Below are 17,745 nucleotides of genomic sequence, written 5' to 3' on the forward strand. Positions count from 1 at the left end.
TATTTTGTAGGCCCCGCTGTACCTAATATTTAGACTGTTTAAATGAGTGAATTCATCTGTGTACTATTCAATGTGTGGTTTGAGAAAATGCTGCAAACAATCATCTAAATTTCTAGAAACGGCAGTGAAATGATTGGTTAAAAACTAGTAAACAGTGATGAAGGGGAACAGATTTAGAAGAACTCTCTCAAAGTCCATGAAAATCAATCACACTAGCGTCAGAGTCAGAGACAGAACTTCTTTCTTTCCTGGTTTTTATGACTAACGGCACTAGCTGTGGCGTTGGCTCAATGAAAAATGCCATCAGTGTCTTTAGTTGTAAAGTGAGCGGTGCAGATTAGACATGAATCTAACATCCTCTTCTTGTTTCTGCTTTTTTATCACTTTGAGATGAAAAGTTGTTCAGCTGTTAGACGTTGGAAACGCTGACTCACCTTTGCATTTTGATGGAAAGTTATCCCACAAAGCTGCAGCAGTTTATTTTTGCCATTCTCTCCAGTTTGATACAGACATGAGGACTCTGAATAAGGGTGTGTGTGTGCTGATGCCTTGAGTGTGTATGTGACTGTTTGCTCCATCTGATTGGTCTCCACAGTCACGTGACAGGGAAAGCAGTGCAGCAGCGGACTTTTGGCACAACAGAGGAGAATGACTGCAAACAAACAGATGAGGGGCACGGTTAAGTGTTTTATTAAAATTCTCATTTAATATCCGTACTTTTCAAAAGTACTCCATACCAAATGAGTAGTTTGTAAATATCCATACATGGATACTTCAGTATGGATACGCCCAGCACTAACTGAAACACATCAGAGAAGAATGATCTTACTACGGTGTTTAAAAACACCTTCATGTGTTGAAAAGTAACACCTGAGTTTTACCAGGTAACACTATTGGAGAAGAAAATAAAGTCAGCTAAAGTGTTCAGTTTAACACTGTGGGAGTCGAGTTAACACTGACATAGAGTTGGTTTGTTATTACAGAAGAATAGATCACCAACACAAAAGGGAGTCATTCTGACACACTTTGGAGTTGATGAACCTGTAGAGTTCAGTTTGATGAACTCCACAGTGAAAACCAGTGTTGAACTTTGACTCCATTTAGAGTTCATTTAAGTCTGAAATTTTAACACCAGTCTGGGGTGGGACCATATACACTGGGACACAGTGTTAAATTTAACCCTTTAAGTGTTACTTTAACTCTGCAAAATTGACTGTGTACTAATACTCTTATCTTTAATCACAGATGTTACCTGTGATTAATCTGCCTTGATTCTGCTATCAGAGTTACATGCACATATTAGTCCATTTAGCATATTTCCATTTCTGATTTCTTATATCTTGTTTTTGTTGATGAGTTTAGAAAAAGGCTGGTATAGTTGTTGAACAGTACAGCACTGACCAGTGAGATGTATGGAGGTACAGAACCATCAAATGTTTATTCAAGCAGAGCAGCTTTTCCTCAAGTATGTAACATCACATTTGTGTTTATCAACATTATTCCAGTAAATTTACTTCATTAATCTGCAATTTCATTTCTGCAGCCATGTAAGCGTGATTTAAGGCCTTAAAATTAAAGGTATAATGACCTCTGGCAGAGATTTTTCCAAATAATTGTATATTTCTTCTGCACTTCTGCTTGATATGGCGTATACTCACCTCTGACCATAGGTTAGTCAGTCAGAACAGAGTGAAAACGCACCATTTATTTTATTTTTATTGATTTAACATTTATTTACATTTTTTTTGCTGAAATATCAAAATTCCTCCCAAATTACACAAAATGTATGCCATAGAAATCTGTAGTAATGGTATAAAAGATGTGGTTTCATATCTGGGCATTAAAATAAGTAAAAATCTAAAGGAACAGGTTCGTATGAATCTTGATCCTTTGATTCAAAAAGTGAAAAAGAAATGTGATGTTTGGTTGTTCAGAGATTTATCTTTAAATGGACGTATTTGACTTTCTAAAAGTGAAGGGCTTTCACCACTGGTGTACCCAGCTATGGTTCTGGATGTTCACAAGAAGTTATAAAACAGACTGACAGGAAACTTTTCAGCTTTGGATGGAAAAATAAACCCCATTATTTAAAAAAGGATGTACTATGTAAGTCAGACCTCACTTAAAAGAAAAGGATGTTTTATTTTTTATGACAAAGAAATGACAACTGTCAGACAATTATGTTTTGAATTTACTGATGTTATATGGAAAATATTATATCCTTAATTGTAAAGAGACTCAAAAGAAACCAACGATACAACAATGTACAGTGGAGATGAATTTATATAAGCTCACCACGTGAATTAAATGACAAAAGAGTGAAAAAAAAACACTAGACACTTCTGAATCCCTAAATGTTTTTGATTAAATTCTGGATATCCCACATATATACATGTAGAAATATATGTAGTGTGTATTATTGTATAAACATCAGTAAAACCCATGTAATGGAATATCTGTATATATATCTGTAGGTATTTAAAAAAATCTTTTAAAAAATCATCCAAAGGTATTCAACAAACATTTTTAATCAGAGTTTTAGTCCACAAAATGAACTCTGAAATCTTGAGTTCTTTACTGTGACGTGACGTCAGCAGCAGACCAACTATTTCTACATCATTTTAAATGTTGTAACTCTCTCTGAGGTTTTTTTCTGAGGGGAATGTTTTTGCAGTTGATCCTTTGGGCCACCGTACTCAGCCAGTGTTAACTCCAGCTCTATTAAACAGATCTGTAAGATATATTAACATTGTAGTGTCAAAACCAGAAACACCAAAGAAGAAGATGATCCATTCCTGTTACATAGAGGATTAAAAATCATTCCTGATCTCCAGATTCTGCTTCATGAAAAAATCAGACTGGTTTCTATTCCTGCTTTGAGGAAGCTCCGCCCCCTCACCCTGTTTAACCTAATTGTAAACGGGAAACAGGCTGTTTCTCTGCCCTGAAAAGACGCTCACTCTGACAGAGAGAGCTCTGCAACAAAACCAGCACCACCTCCACTGAGAGAGGACAGCTACTGGGAGTACTGGTTCTACTGGGAATACTTCCACTTTAACCAGGTACTGAATCCACCAACTGAAGCAGACTTTAAAAGAACTCAGAACCAAAGAGAGAGGAACTTTCAGGGACGGGGAGTGGCTTCCTGTTTGTCTGCAGCATCTCCAGCTTCACTCCAGACAAAATGGCGTCCGAGTTAGAGGAGGATCTGAGCTGTCCGGTCTGCCTGGACATCTTTAAAGATCCCGTCATCCTGTCCTGCAGCCACAGCTTCTGTAGAGAGTGTGTGGAGAAGAGCTGGAAGGAGAAGGAGGACAAGGAGTGTCCCATCTGTAAGAAGAGACACTCAAAGGATTTTAATCCTACCTTTGCTTTAAAGAATCTGTGTGAGACTTTTCTACAGGAGACAAAACAGAGAGCTTCAGAGGATCTCTGCAGTCTGCATCAGGAGACGCTCAAACTCTTCTGTCTGGACCATCAGGAGCCGGTGTGTCTCGTCTGCAGAGATTCAGAAAAACATGCCGAGCACCGATTCAGACCCATCGATGAAGCTGCAGAAGAACACAAGAAGATCCTTGAGGAAACTCTGCAGCCCTTAAAGAAGAAGTTAGAGGCTCTTAAAGACATTAAAATGGAGTTTGATCAAACAGAAGCTCACATGGAGGTCCAGGCCCGACACACAGAGAGGCAGATTAAGGAGCAGTTTAAGAAGCTTCATCAGTTTCTAGCAGAGGAAGAGGAGGCCAGGCTGCGTGCACTGAGGGAGGAAGAGGAGCAGAAGAGACAGAGGATGAAGGAGCAGATGGAGGCTCTGAGAGCACAGATAGCAGATCTTTCACAGACAGTCAGAGCCACAGAGGACCAGCTGACGGCCCAAGACGTCTCCTTCCTGAAAAACTACAAGGCTGCAGTGGGGAGAATCCAGCAGCGCCCCCTGCTGGAGGAGCCACAGCTGCCCTCAGGAGCTCTGATAGACCAGGCCAAACACCTGGGCAACCTGGGCTTCAAGATCTGGACCAAGATGAAGGACGTGGTCTCCTACACACCCATCATTCTAGACCCAAACACTGCTCACCCAGGACTCATCCTGTCTGATGATCTGACCACTGTGAGAGGAGGAGAGAGACAGCAGCTTCCTGATAATCCAGAGAGGTTTGGTTACTGCTCTGTCCTGGGCTCTGAGGGCTTTAACTCAGGGACTCACAGCTGGGACGTCGAGGTCAAAAACAATAGATGGTGGACCCTGGGAGTGTTACCAGAGTCTGCTGAGAGGAAGGGAAACATAAGGTCTAGAGTTTGGGCAGTACGGTTCGTTTGTGGTAAACACAGAACACGCTCACCATCACATCCAGACACTGTTCTCTCAGTCCAGACAGAACCAAAGAGGATCCGAGTAAATCTGGACTGTAACAGAGGAGAGCTGTCGTTCTCTGATCCTGATACTAACACACTCATACACTCCTTCACACACACTTTCACTGACGGGATGGTTCCATACTTTTTTACTGAGTCTCCACTGCAGATTCTCCCAGAGAAGATCTCTGTGAGCGTGGAACCAAACTCAACAAACATGATGTTATGATGGCATTTGATCCAGTCACTTCTGATATTTGACTACAGAAACTTTCCTTTCATGAAGTGGAGGCTGGTCAATAGGGGGTGCTAGGGTGCTGCCCCCCCCCCCCATGACTCTCCACAATGAGAGGACAGATCTTAAGTTCACTGAATAATGTTTTAAACATTTACTTCAAATATCAATAAATTTATATGAATATTGATAAACTCTATCATGCACTGCATAAAGATGCTTTATTAAGAGATTTAAATGTATAATGTGCAATAAATCAGTAGATTACGAACATTCTAAGCCTTTGCCTTTACTTCCTGTTTACTTATTTCCCCCCTGAGGTGCAGGCCTCCTGCGCCTGCTCTGCTTTCATTCACTGCTGTTTCAAGGCTGCGCGTGCGCATTCGCTCCTTTTCAGGACAAAAGATAGGAGCCCTCAGGGCGCAACATGACAGCAAACTGAAGGGTTTATCACTAACCACTCGCCAGACACCAACAGCTGGCAACAGAGAGATACGCTTTGTAATTTGAGACACACAGAAGAAGTCACCCACCATCGGGGTAAATACTGGCTTTCTGCCAGGTATTGCGCCTGTGTTCGTTGTTTAGCTCATCAAGAGGTGCTAGGAAGACAGTGAAATGCAATAGGAAAACTCAGTGGAGTGTTAAAGAATAAGGCGTTTTGAGAGGAGGACAAGGAAGAGCTTGGACTGGACTGGCCAGATGTCAGGATGAAGCAACAAAGCTGTGATTGATATTAAGAAGTAAGTAAATCAATCAATAACAGTTTTGTGGGTTTAAGCATTTTTGCTGCATTCAGGTCTGGTTTATATATTTTTTACTCAGCCAGTCACTATTGAAGCAGTGACTACTGGCACCTTATGCCTTCTGTAAATATTTCTATTTAAAATAAACATTCAATCAGCTCTTCAACATAATTTTGTCATGTATTGAGTTGATAATATGTGATAAATTAAAAATTGAAGTTGACAGTGATAAGAGTTAGTTACTTATGGCTGCTGCTGATCCATATAATAACCATGTTATTTTAATATTTGTTCACCAGCCAATCAAATGCAGATATAAAAAGGGCATATTGATATAACTTAACTCTCGCTGTAGTAACATCTGTTGATGTACCTTACATACATGACATATCAAATTGGGATTTTATCGTAGCCCCCCTGAAAAAATAATTCACCAGCCGCCACTGCGTTGATGGTTTACAGTCAACGAATCTATGATGGATCTATGATGGACATGTTTACTAAGCCACAAACAGAAAAGCTCAGAATTGCTGTGTTGTAATTGTAGGCTGTTAGATTTCATGCTGCTCATTTTTTACAAGAAGTTTGTAGCAAATTCATGACACTTGTTTGAAGAGAAGATGTGTGTGTGTGTGTGTGTGGGGGGGGGGGGGGGGGTTGACCTTTTGGATGAACTTTGAGTTCCACTAAACTACAGTGACCTTCTAAATTCTAAACTTAGATTCAACATAGGGTTTTCCCTAAAGTCTGCTTTCTAAGATGACTTTTCATGGAAGTCACAGTACGGGTGGAGACCTAGCGTACCTAATAAAAAGGCCTCAGATTTCCTGTCGGGCCTCTCGTGCAGAGTCCAACCATAGGTTCAGATTGGCATGTACCTGTTTTTGGGTCCTGAGACCTTCTGTGGGTGATCGGTGATAACTCCTATGGGTGAACAAACCAGTTCAGGGTGGTTACTACTTGTGAGTGGAAAGGAAACCCCTCTACAAAAGAGGGTATGAATAGAAGCTAACAAGTACTACCCAACGGCTATTAAAAGTCAGGGAGACCCATGCTGGTATTTTGATCACTGAAGGTAGCGTCAGCTGATTAGAGTAAACAGTTTCTATGGTCCAATGGAGAACTACATTTAACCAAAAGATATCTTTTGTGGTTTCAACTCCATTTTGAATTTTTGGTTCCTATATTCTCATGTTGAACCAATATGTTTTGTCTTTGCTTTAAAATTGACTTTTAAATCCTTTTTCATTCATGTAATCATTGAAATTTTCATATAATCCATTTTTTCTTTGCTGTTGATGCCTGTACTCCTCAATGAAATTTGCTGGGTCTAATCAACTCAGGGTTGATTTATGAATTTCTGGAGTATTTTTGGTACATATTTTTGCTGAAGCTTTGTCAATATAAAAAGGTTTTTAAACCCCAATTTTAGTTCTTGGTTGGATTTTGTCAACAAAACTCAATAATCTTAGATAAGTGTTCATAAAGGTTGTTCTCTGGTCCCAGTGTTTTGTTCTGCTTAAGGTCCATTTACACCCCTCCCCTCCTCATCCTACTCCAGCAGAGAAAGTCAAACTGAAGTTACTGGAGAAAACAGTGAAAATGGAGGATTGGAGATGTAGATAAACATCAACCTAGAATCAGAAACTGCTGGACAAGATGCAGAAAACTTTAGAAGACTCTGCAGTCCATGGACGGTCTGATGCTGCATGCAGGTACATGTGGAGTATAAGAGAGGCAGATGTGTGACAGGTAGATCATGAATAAGAGGAGAGCCAAGCAGTGGGAGAGTGAGCTGTAGTGTCATATATTGGCTAAAAAACCTAAGTAGACTGTGAGTCCACTTTATAAAGAAAACTCAAAGTGTTTGATTGTAAATCTGTAGCTCTCCTGTGATCTGTAGAATGAAGTGATGCTTCAATCCTCTCACCATGCCATGAAATGACTCCATTAGAAATCACAGTCCTGAATTCAGACTTTATCCCAGTTACATACCAGTAGGCCTGTGCCAGTATTTTCATGAACACACAGTAAAAACTGGAGTGTTCATTTCTCACTGTGAAGTTGATTTAACGCCCTAAGTGTCATTTGAACTCCACCCTGAGTTCAGTGGTCTTCAGTGTTAAAGAATAAAGTATAAAGAAATCATTAAAATGGGTTAAAAATTGAAAAAAGGGTTAATAATGGCAAAAAATGGTGGAAAAGGTGGTAAAATTGGATGTTAAAAGTAGCAGAAATGGGTTACAGTGGCAATAGTGGGCATAAACAGTTGTAAAAGGGAGTTAAAAAGTGGCTGAAAAGGCTTTAAATTGGCAAAAAAATGGGTGGGAATCTGGTGAAATGGGAAGAATAATCAATATAAACTGGCAAAATAGTGCTAACTGAGAAATAAAAACTGGGAATATATTGGCAGAAATTGGTAAAACTGGCAAAAAATGGCATATCAGATAGTCACGTGTGGTAAAAATGGGACAATTCCTTCTGCCTCCTCCCTGAAGGTTCTTGGGGAAACGGTCCTGTTTGAGCTGAGCTGGTCCTTCACACCTGGATCTGGATGTCTAGAGGAACAAAGATTTCAGCTTAAATAGAGCGTTACTGATTCAAATATCTGTGAACTACTAATAACAGCATGTGAAGCTGTCACTGATCAGACGTGTTGAACCCTCAGGTTGTATTACAGCACACACAATAACATTGTGGCTGTGCATTTCTTTGTAAATGTTGTCATTTCTACCTCAGATGCTATAACAGGTCTAAAACACATTCTACACAGATCACAGTCCCTCTCCTCTGAATCACAGATTTCCTACTGAATCCCACTAAAGCAAACACTTTCATTGCAATGATTTTTCTCTCTATTTCTACCACCTCAGTCCTTAGTGAGAAAAACCACACTGTCATCATTCCTCTTCCTTTCTGTGTTCCTGCTCTGAGGAAGCTCCGCCCCCTCGCCCTGGTTAACCTCACTGCAAACAGAGACAGACTGTGACTCAGCCCTGAAGAGACGCTCACACCGACAGAGAGAGCTCCGCAACAAAACCAGCACCACTTCCACTGAGAGAGGACAGCAGGAGGGAGTACTGGGACTACTGGTTCTACTGGGATACTAGGAATACTTCCACTTTAACCAGGTACTGAATCCACCAACTGAAGCAGACTTTAAAAGAACTCAGAACCAAAGAGAGACGAACTTTCAGGGACAGGGAGTGGCTTCCTGTTAGTCTGCAGTATCTCCAGCTTCACTCCAGACAAAATGGCGTCCAGGTTAGAGGAGGATCTGAGCTGTCCGGTCTGCCTGGACATCTTTGAAGATCCCGTCATCCTGTCCTGCAGCCACAGCTTCTGTAGAGAATGTGTGGAGAAGAGCTGGAAGGAGAAGGAGGACAAGGAGTGTCCCATCTGTAAGAGGAGACCCTCAAAGGGATTATTACCTGTTAACTCTGCTTTAAAGAATCTGTGTGAGACACCAGTCACTAAACATTTTTTAGCATATAAAACCTGGGGAGTTACATGAACATTTCACACATTCGCCATGTTTCAGAGCAGTGATGAAATACATTGCAGAACTTTGCCTGCACACATACTCGCCCTCGCTCTCATTTCAGCCCTACTTTTTTACAAAAACACTCAGAGACACAACCCACACACACCAGACATCCATCACACACACCTCTGACACACTTCCACACATATGTAGTTATGGATTCACAAAACCCTGGTTATGCCAAACAGTTGTAGAGCTGGCGCGAAGCTTTGGAACTAATTACAGTGTTGGATGAAGAGTCCAACTACTCATATGGCTTGTTTTTTTTTTACAGGTTACAAAATTGACTATATCTCAAAAAGCAAGTTATATACGGACTCCAAATAAATTTCCTGTGGCTCCAAAGGATATTGTGCAACTTTTTTACATTTACAAATTTGAGGGATACAGCTGTGCAATTTTTGTATTTGAAATATATGTGGAAAATAAACTATTTTCATTTTTTTTAGGTTCATTGCACATTTAAGCAATTTATTGTAGTAGTTAAAGGTATAGTGTGTAGAATTTAGAATTTTAGCGACATCTAGCGTTCAGATTTTAGAATGAGCCGATCTTCCAGGTAGCTTTCAGGACCGGAGGGCAGGTTCGTATTTAAAAATCGCGTCTCACTCTTTCTGTCCCCAAAACGTTGCCGTAAACAACATGGCGGTTCGTTATGTCAGCCTCCGTGAGGGCGACCCGTGGTAATGTAAATATAAAAAGCTTTTTTCTAATTTTGTAAAAAGAAAATGAAAGTTTTAAGGGGATGATTGTGCACTTATTTTAACATACTTCACATAAATATATAAATATTATATCCCATTTACACCGTTTCTGTTTGGCGAAATGCTGCCAAATTCTACACACTGTACCTTTAACACATAAGTCAATACATATTATTAAAACTTGGGATATAAGGGTTATATTGATGTAAAGCAAACAAAAATACTCTACAGGATGTAAAAATGTAAGGATATGTCCTGGCGGACTCGTATAATGGTGGGTTTTAAAGGGTTAAAGGACTTACAGAGCTACAGGCTCACAGTACAAAACTATGTGCCACATTCTACAAATTTCTGCAGTCAAGGGCACCTGACTCAGTGTGCAGGGTCCGAGTGTGTGATGTTTTTTCAGATTACGACTCCTGTGGAGCAGACAAATGCGCACAGCTCCACAGTGCAGCCCTTTAACAACTTGTTACCAGCTATGGTCGTCAAACTACAACATCTTGATATAAAAATATCCTTAAAACTGTACATGATACCTTAAATGGCCCAGTTCATAGTTGCTTGCTTAAAGACAGGGACTGTTGCTCCACCGTCACTGCGTAAAAATGACGAGGAGTAAACGCTGCTGCTGTGTTTTTCTTTCTCTCGGTGCCATTAAAAATGCAGAACCTCAAAGACAGTTTTTTAAATTTAAGTTTAGAAATGGTGCTTCATGAATTAAACACCGCTTATAAAGTCATATTGAATTATATTACAGATATTAAAGAGAAAATTATAATGACGGATTGTAAAATGGCATGATGGAATTTTTACGACCCTTTCTGACGATCCTGCTCTGTGAACATGTTTTGTTGCTTTTTCAGTACAGAAAAAAAGTGATATTTCACTTAAAACATGAAATAAGCCTACGCTGCAGATGCATTTTATAGTTACCTAAAGTAAAACCAATTATAGTCATGAACCCCCCCCACAAACACACACACACACACACACACACACACACACACTTCTCAAAACAAACTGACGCCCTTGGGAACTCTCCTCTATTTCTAAACTGTGATGTCTGTCAGAAATATCTGAATCTTTAATAAATGAGAAACTGAAATCATTTGTTTTAGACTGCTCTGTTTTAAGTTGACACCAGTCTGGTTTCAGACACAAACACAGCACTGTCACTGCTGCCACTCTTGTTTTAAATGACATTATATCAGCCTTGATAACAGGAAACACTGTGCAGCTCTGTTAATTGACCTTTCTAAAGCCTTTGATACTGTTAATCATTAGTGGTGTAAAGATAATCCCATATGGACCGCTGAACTGATCTGAACCTCAACTTCCACAGACAAGCTTTATTATCCTGGTGAATCATTTACAAACACAACTTCTCTCAACACACACCTTTAACCTGGAACAATAAAGACATTAGATATAAAAATACGGCCTTGTTTTTGAAGCAGTGGCTGGAGAATGGTATTCTGTTTGTTACGCAGTTATTCATTTAAAAACAGACTTCTGTAAAAATCAGAAACACCAAAGAAGAAGATGATCCGTTCATGTTACACAGAGGATTAAAAATCATTCCTGATCTCCAGATTCTGCTTCATGAAAAAATCAGACTGGTTTCTGTGTTCCTGCTGTGAAGAAGCTCCGCCCCCTCACCTGCCTTATCTCACACCAACCATTAAACAGACTGTTACTTTGACCGGAAGAGAGACGCTCACTCTGGCAGAGAGAGCTCCGCACCAAAACCAGCACCACTTCCAATGAGAGAGGACAGCAGGAGGGAGTACTGGGAATACTGGTAATACTGGGAATACTCCCACTTTAACCAGGTACTGAATCCACCAACTAAAGCAGACTTTAAAAGAACTCAGAACCAAAGAGAAAGGAACTTTCAGGGACAGGGAGTGGCTTCCTGTTTGTCTGCAGCATCTCCAGCTTCACTCCAGACAAAATGGCGTCCAAGTTAGAGGAGGATCTGAGCTGTCCGGTCTGCCTGGACGTCTTTGAAGATCCCGTCATCCTGTCCTGTTGCCACAGCTTCTGTAGAGAGTGTGTGGAGAAGAGCTGGAAGGAGAAGGAGGTCAAGGAGTGTCCCGTCTGTAAGAGGAGACACTCAAAGGATTTTTTACCTCCTAGCTTTGCTTTTAAGAATCTGTGTGAGACTTTTCTGCAGGAGAGAAAACAGAGAGCTTCAGAGGATCTCTGCAGTCTGCATCAGGAGACGTTCAAACTCTTATGTCTGGACCATCAGGAGCCGGTGTGTGTCGTCTGCAGAGATTCAGAAAAACACACTGAGCACCGATTCAGACCCATCCATGAAGCTGTTCAACAACACAAGAAGAACCTTGAGGAAACTCTGCAGCCCTTAAAGAAGAAGTTAGAGGCTCTTAAAGATGTTAAAGTGACGTTTGATCAAACAGAAGCTCACATGGAGGTCCAGGCCCGACACACAGAGAGGCAGATTAAGGAACAGTTCAAGAAGCTTCATCACTTTCTAGCAGAGGAAGAGGAGGCCAGGCTGCGTGCTCTGAGGGAGGAAGAGGAGCAGAAGAGACAGAGGATGAAGGAGCAGATGGAGGCTCTGAGAGCACAGATAGCAGATCTTTCACAGACAGTCAGAGCCACAGAGGACCAGCTGACGGCCCAAGACGTCTCCTTCCTGAAAAACTACAAGGCTGCAGTGGAGAGAGTCCAGCAGCGCCCCCTGCTGGAGGAGCCACAGCTGCCCTCAGGAGCTCTGATAGACCAGGCCAAACACCTGGGCAACCTGGGCTTCAAGATCTGGACCAAGATGAAGGACGTGGTCTCCTACACACCCGTCATTCTAGACCCAAACACTGCTGATCCAGAACTCATCCTGTCTGATGATCTGACCACTGTGAGAGGAGGAGAGAGACAGCAGCTTCCTGATAATCCAGAGAGGTTTGATTTTTCATGGTCTGTCCTGGGCTCTGAGGGCTTTAACTCAGGGACCCACAGCTGGGACGTCGACGTCAGAGACAGTATATTGTGGGGCTTAGGAGTGTTACCAGAGTCTGCTGAGAGGAAGGGATATATATGGTCTAGAGTTTGGGCAGTAGGGTTCTCTGGTGGTAAATACAGAACACTCTCACCATCACATACATACACTGATCTCTCAGTGGAGACAGAACCAAAGAGGATCCGAGTGAATCTGGACTGTAACAGAGGAGAGCTGTCGTTCTCTGATCCTGATACTAACACACTCATACACTCCTTCACACACATTTTCACTGACAGGATGCTTCCATTCTTTTTTAATGGGTCTATCTCCCCACTGCAGATTCTCCCAGAGAAGATCTCTGAGTGTGGAACCAAACTAAACAAACATGATGTTATGATATTATTTGATCCAGTCACTTCTGATATCTGACTACAGAAACTTTCCTTTCATGGTTTACAGTCAACAAATCTATGATGGATCAAAAGTTAGGCCTCATCTGATTACAGATCCTCAAACACCACACCAGCACCACCATGAACAGGACCGCCTACACACATTTATAAATGTTTTAATTTGATAGAAATTCTACTGACTTTACCATCATTTTAAAGTTTAACCCAAAATGTTGATAAGTATACCAGTAACAATACTTTATTTCCTGTTTGTATGACAGTGAAGACTCTGTAAACTGCTTTGGCGATGCAAACTGATGTTTCCCATGCCAGTAAGGTGGTGAACTGAACTGAACTAAAACTGAACTAAAGCTTTAATGACATCATCTTTAAAGGCAGACAACAGAATGTTAGTGAAGCTGGGGATGTTGGGGCCTTTTTCCCTCCATTACTGCCAAACAGTAGGTCATAGTTGGCAACTTCTGAATGGAACTGGTGCTTATGTTACTGACCTGTTGCAAATCAACCTAATCAATCAAGCCTTTGATTAGTTTCAAAATGCTCCTCCAGCTGTTTCTCATTATAGCCACTGACTCTAACAGGCTTTTGTTTCTCCGTCCCAGCTTTTTTGAGATTTGCCGCTGCCATCAAATTCAAAATGAGCTGTAATATTTTTGTAAAAATGTCTTTAATCATCTGATATGTTGTTTATGTTCTACTGTGAATAAAATATGGCTTAGTAAGATTTGGTTGTAGCTCTCTTCATGACAGCAGGCACAGGTAGGTTCTTTGAAACAGGTGTAAAAAGTTGGAGAAATCTTGTGGCGCGTCATCTTAGTAACGTTATCTTGCTCAGGTCTCGTAAACACAACAACATGCCACCAACACGCCCTGAGAACTGCCAATGTCCCAAATATATCCAAGTATTTACAAAGTGTTACATTAATGTGTGCTAACATAAAAGTGCATAGAAACAAAACACCTCGATGCACCGCTTGTCCTGAACAGAGAGTCTTTAGTTCTTTGGAGTCGTTCACCTTCTTCTTTTGCTTCAGATGCTAATGATAACAGTCCTCACCCATGTCTGGACAAATTTGCGGAGGTAATGTGCTTAGCGTCAGTGCGGTTCGTCACTTAATTGTATCATACTGGAATCAAAACCCAGAACATTAGTTCCACATGCAAACATAATTATTTTAACCATTTTAAGCCTTTTTAACATTACAAAACATGAATTATTTATGCATTTATTCTTCATATCAAGTTCTGAACTTATGAAATCATTCATGACTCATGTAGTTTTAACATAGCAGCACTTACATTCATGGCTCATTTAAATAAATTTTAGCTTAGATACAGCTTATGTTACAATGATAGCTATGTAGTTAACTAAACTATGTCAGCTGATGTAGCTACTAAAGTTAGCTTTAGCAACGTTAGCAAATGTAGCAATGCTAGCTATGTAGCTAATGTAACTTTATCAACTTTAGGTTTCTTGTGTGTTTTCATTGAGGGCAGGCTTTTTCCTGTTTAGTCTGATGTCTCATCAGCCCTATCCCCCGATAGTGAAGAATCCTTTAAAAACATTCCTGGATCCAGACGGTGATCCGGATCATTCCCAGAATTTAATTCACCGATTACTCCCTCCCCAGTGGGGTGGAGACACAGTGAGGCAGAGCATTGGCTTCGCCACGTGTGGAAGTCATGGCAGAGGGTGAATATTCCTCTATTCCTCCCAGCATTGTGAGTATTCTCGCTACAATTCGCTATTTTTCTCTCTGTTACGCTCAAACTCGTCTCCTCGACCGGGCGTGCATCTTTCAAACTCTATAAACTCCAAAACTTTGAATAAGTTACTCATGTCCGCCATCTCCTGGTGTAAAGTGGTAACAGCGCAGACCTCCACCATTAGTCCTATCTCCCAATAGTAAAGAATCCTTTAAAATATTCCTGGATCCAGACGGTGATCCGGATCACTCCCAAAATCTAATCAGTTCCTCCTTATGCCATTTCTGACATTTCCTGAAAATTTCATGAAAATCCATCCATGACTTTTTGAGTTATGTTGCTAACAAACAAACAAACAAATGAACAAATGAACAAACCCACCCGATCCCAGGGGCGGAGCCAGTGGCAGCCAGGACCAAACAGGGTCCCCTGAAATCTGACTGGTATCCCAAAAAACCTTGAGTTGATCATCTATTTGCCTTGTTAGCCATTAAATCGAGCTTTTAGGGTTAATTCAGGCAGGCTACAGAGTCAAACTCTGCCTGATCAGCTGATCTAACGCAAGCCCTCTCTCTGGAAATTGCTCTTGCAACCCTCCTCCACCCCAGCTCCTCCTTTATTTTGCTTCTGACTTAATAAATGTCATATACCTCACCTTGTGGGTATTAAAGTGGCCCCAACATCCTGATATTTCTGTATGTGGCCCCCAGTGGAAAAAGTTTGGACACCCCTGGGTAAGAGAGTGACAAAATGGGTTGTGGAGTGGCACAAAGGGACAACAATTGGTAGGAAAGTGGCAAAAAGGGGTCAAAGAGTGGCAAAATGGACAAAAAGTGGCAAAAATTGATTTAAAAGTAGCTAAAATAATCTAAAATGGGTTAAGATTGGTGAAAAATGTTGCAGAATTGGTCGAATAAAGTAGTGAAAAGGGGTTGAAAGTGTCAAAATGAGTTAATATTAGTGGTAAATCACAATTGAGGAGGGCTCATTCTCTTGTTTTTTTTTTTTTAAATACAAATACTAATATAATATTATGTTAATCAGAGCAAAATATTTAGTTTTTGGTTTATTTTGAAAGTGGGGCCCCCAAAGTCTCTGTCCAGACTAAATCTGGCCCTTGTGCAAATGTACCTGCTGCCCCTGCTCTACTCTGTTTTAATCCACATTTCACACAACGTCCTAACTTTTTTGGAAGCAGGGCCTCTCTGTTGGGCATCAGTGAAATGGAAGCATTAGTCAGACTCTCCACATTCCCATAATCCTCAGTTTTAAGCTGAATGAAGGTGAATTTTGGGGTCATGTATTCAGCAGGCGTCCCTGTAGGTCAGGTGTAGGTGAGCTTAAGTTTAGGTCAAAGGTTACTGTAAGGGGCTCATGCTGCTGCTGTTTGTCAATCAAATATGCAACTATCGATCTATAATCTTTGATTTTTTTTTACTGAGTGATCCTATATGTGACCTTCTGTCCTCTGGGGATGTTTCTAGAACTCACCCGTCTCTATTATCACATTTAAACTCATTTAGAGGCATTCACTCCAGGAATCAACATGAATATAAAATATGTTTTTGTTTCCATGTTTGTTATCTCACGACCCCCCCGCTGAGGGAACAGAGCCCCGGGTTGGGAAGCACAGCTGGATCATCAGTAAATCCAACATAAAAAAGATTTAAACCTCCTTTAAATGAATGAGAAGTTTCTTTGAAGTCTCTCGGCGTGCAGATTTTGGCTCGTTCACTCTGACAGGAAACTTTTTTCTGGACCGAGCGATGCTGTCGTGCAAATCTATCCTGATGGGTGGGAGGCAAATCCTGCCCTGCAGCATTTCCTCCACCGCCAACACGTTTTAGTGTCCTAATGATTCCTTCTGTTGCCATCCTGAATGCTAATAAGAACAAAATGCTTCCTGCCATGATAGCAGCATCCAGAGGCTCTCCTGCTGCTGCTAATTCAGCTGTGGAGAAGCTTTTAAGCAGATGCTTGATGATGTTTGAAGCTCTGAGGGAGCTGAGGACTACCCACACAAGTTTAATGAAGTAAAGGCATTCACAGGGACACAGATGCATTTATATCAGCATTAAGGGCATTTAGTTAGTGCTAACTATGCAGAGAGTGTTATAGACCACTGCTGTAATATAGGGCTTTAGAGAGTCAGTGTTATAGACCACTGCTGTAATATAGAAGCTTTAGAGAGTCTGTTATAGACCACTGCTGTAATATAGTAGCTTTAGAGAGTCTGTTATAGACCACTGCTGTAATATAGAGGCTTTAGAGTCTGTTATAGACCACTGCTGTAATATAGAGGCTTTAGAGAGTCTGTTATAGACCACTGCTATAATGTAGAGGCTTTAGAGAGTCTGTTATAGACCACTGCTGTAATATAGAAGCTTTAGAGAGTCTGTTATAGACCACTGCTGTAATATAGAAGCTTTAGAGAGTCTGTTATAGACCACTGCTGTAATATAGAGGCTTTAGAGAGTCTGTTATAGACCACTGCTGTAATATAGAGGCTTTAGAGAGTCTGTTATAGACCACTGCTGTAATATAGAGGCTTTAGAGAGTCTGTTATAGACCACTGCTGTAATATAGAGGCTTTAGAGAGTCTGTTATAGACCACTGCTGTAATATAGAGGCTTTAGAGTCTGTTATAGACCACTGCTGTAATATAGAGGCTTTAGAGAGTCTGTTATAGATCGGATCATTGGTTTTAACAGTCAGACTGAGGAGAACAAAATCATGTTTCAAAGGCCAAAATATGAGATAAAATTCAAAATTTTGAGTTTTAAAGGTCAAAATATGAGATAATATTTGAAATTCTGAGGTTAAGAGGTCAAAATGTTGGATAAAATTAGAAATTGTGAGTTTTAAAGGTCAAAATATAAGATAAAATTTGAAATTCTGAATTTTAAAGGTCAAAATATAAGATAAAATTCAGAATAATGAGTTTTAAAGGTCAAAATTTAAGATAAAATTAGAAATTGTGAGTTTTAAAGTTCCAAACATGATGTTAAATCAAAACTCATGAGTTTTAAAGATTAAAATGTGAAATAAAATTAGAAATTGTGAGTTTTGATGGTT

The 17,745-nt window shown here is 40.5% G+C and overlaps 2 protein-coding genes across 2 annotated transcripts; both read left to right on the forward strand.

The window, feature by feature from the left end:
- The first annotated feature begins 3,184 nt into the window (after window positions 1–3,184).
- LOC121525431 (nuclear factor 7, ovary-like) lies at window positions 3,185–4,587 on the forward strand. The gene has a single exon (XM_041811435.1). It carries the CDS (start codon window positions 3,185–3,187, stop codon window positions 4,580–4,582), a length of 1,398 nt encoding a protein of 465 aa, XP_041667369.1. The 3' UTR covers window positions 4,583–4,587.
- Window positions 4,588–11,539: 6,952 nt separating this feature from the next.
- LOC121525223 (nuclear factor 7, brain-like) lies at window positions 11,540–12,979 on the forward strand. The gene has a single exon (XM_041811092.1). The coding sequence runs from the start codon at window positions 11,540–11,542 to the stop codon at window positions 12,977–12,979; it is 1,440 nt and encodes a 479-aa protein (XP_041667026.1).
- The last annotated feature ends 4,766 nt before the right edge of the window (window positions 12,980–17,745 follow it).

Source organism: Cheilinus undulatus, linkage group 17 (genome assembly GCF_018320785.1).
Source record: "Cheilinus undulatus linkage group 17, ASM1832078v1, whole genome shotgun sequence".
Taxonomy (NCBI): Eukaryota; Metazoa; Chordata; class Actinopteri; order Labriformes; family Labridae; genus Cheilinus; species Cheilinus undulatus.

What these genes read in the sequence shown, in the direction of transcription:
- LOC121525223 (XM_041811092.1), top strand. Translation starts at nt 11,540, where the DNA reads ATGGCGTCCAAGTTAGAGGAGGATCTGAGCTGTCCGGTCTGCCTGGAC.
- LOC121525431 (XM_041811435.1), top strand. Translation starts at nt 3,185, where the DNA reads ATGGCGTCCGAGTTAGAGGAGGATCTGAGCTGTCCGGTCTGCCTGGAC.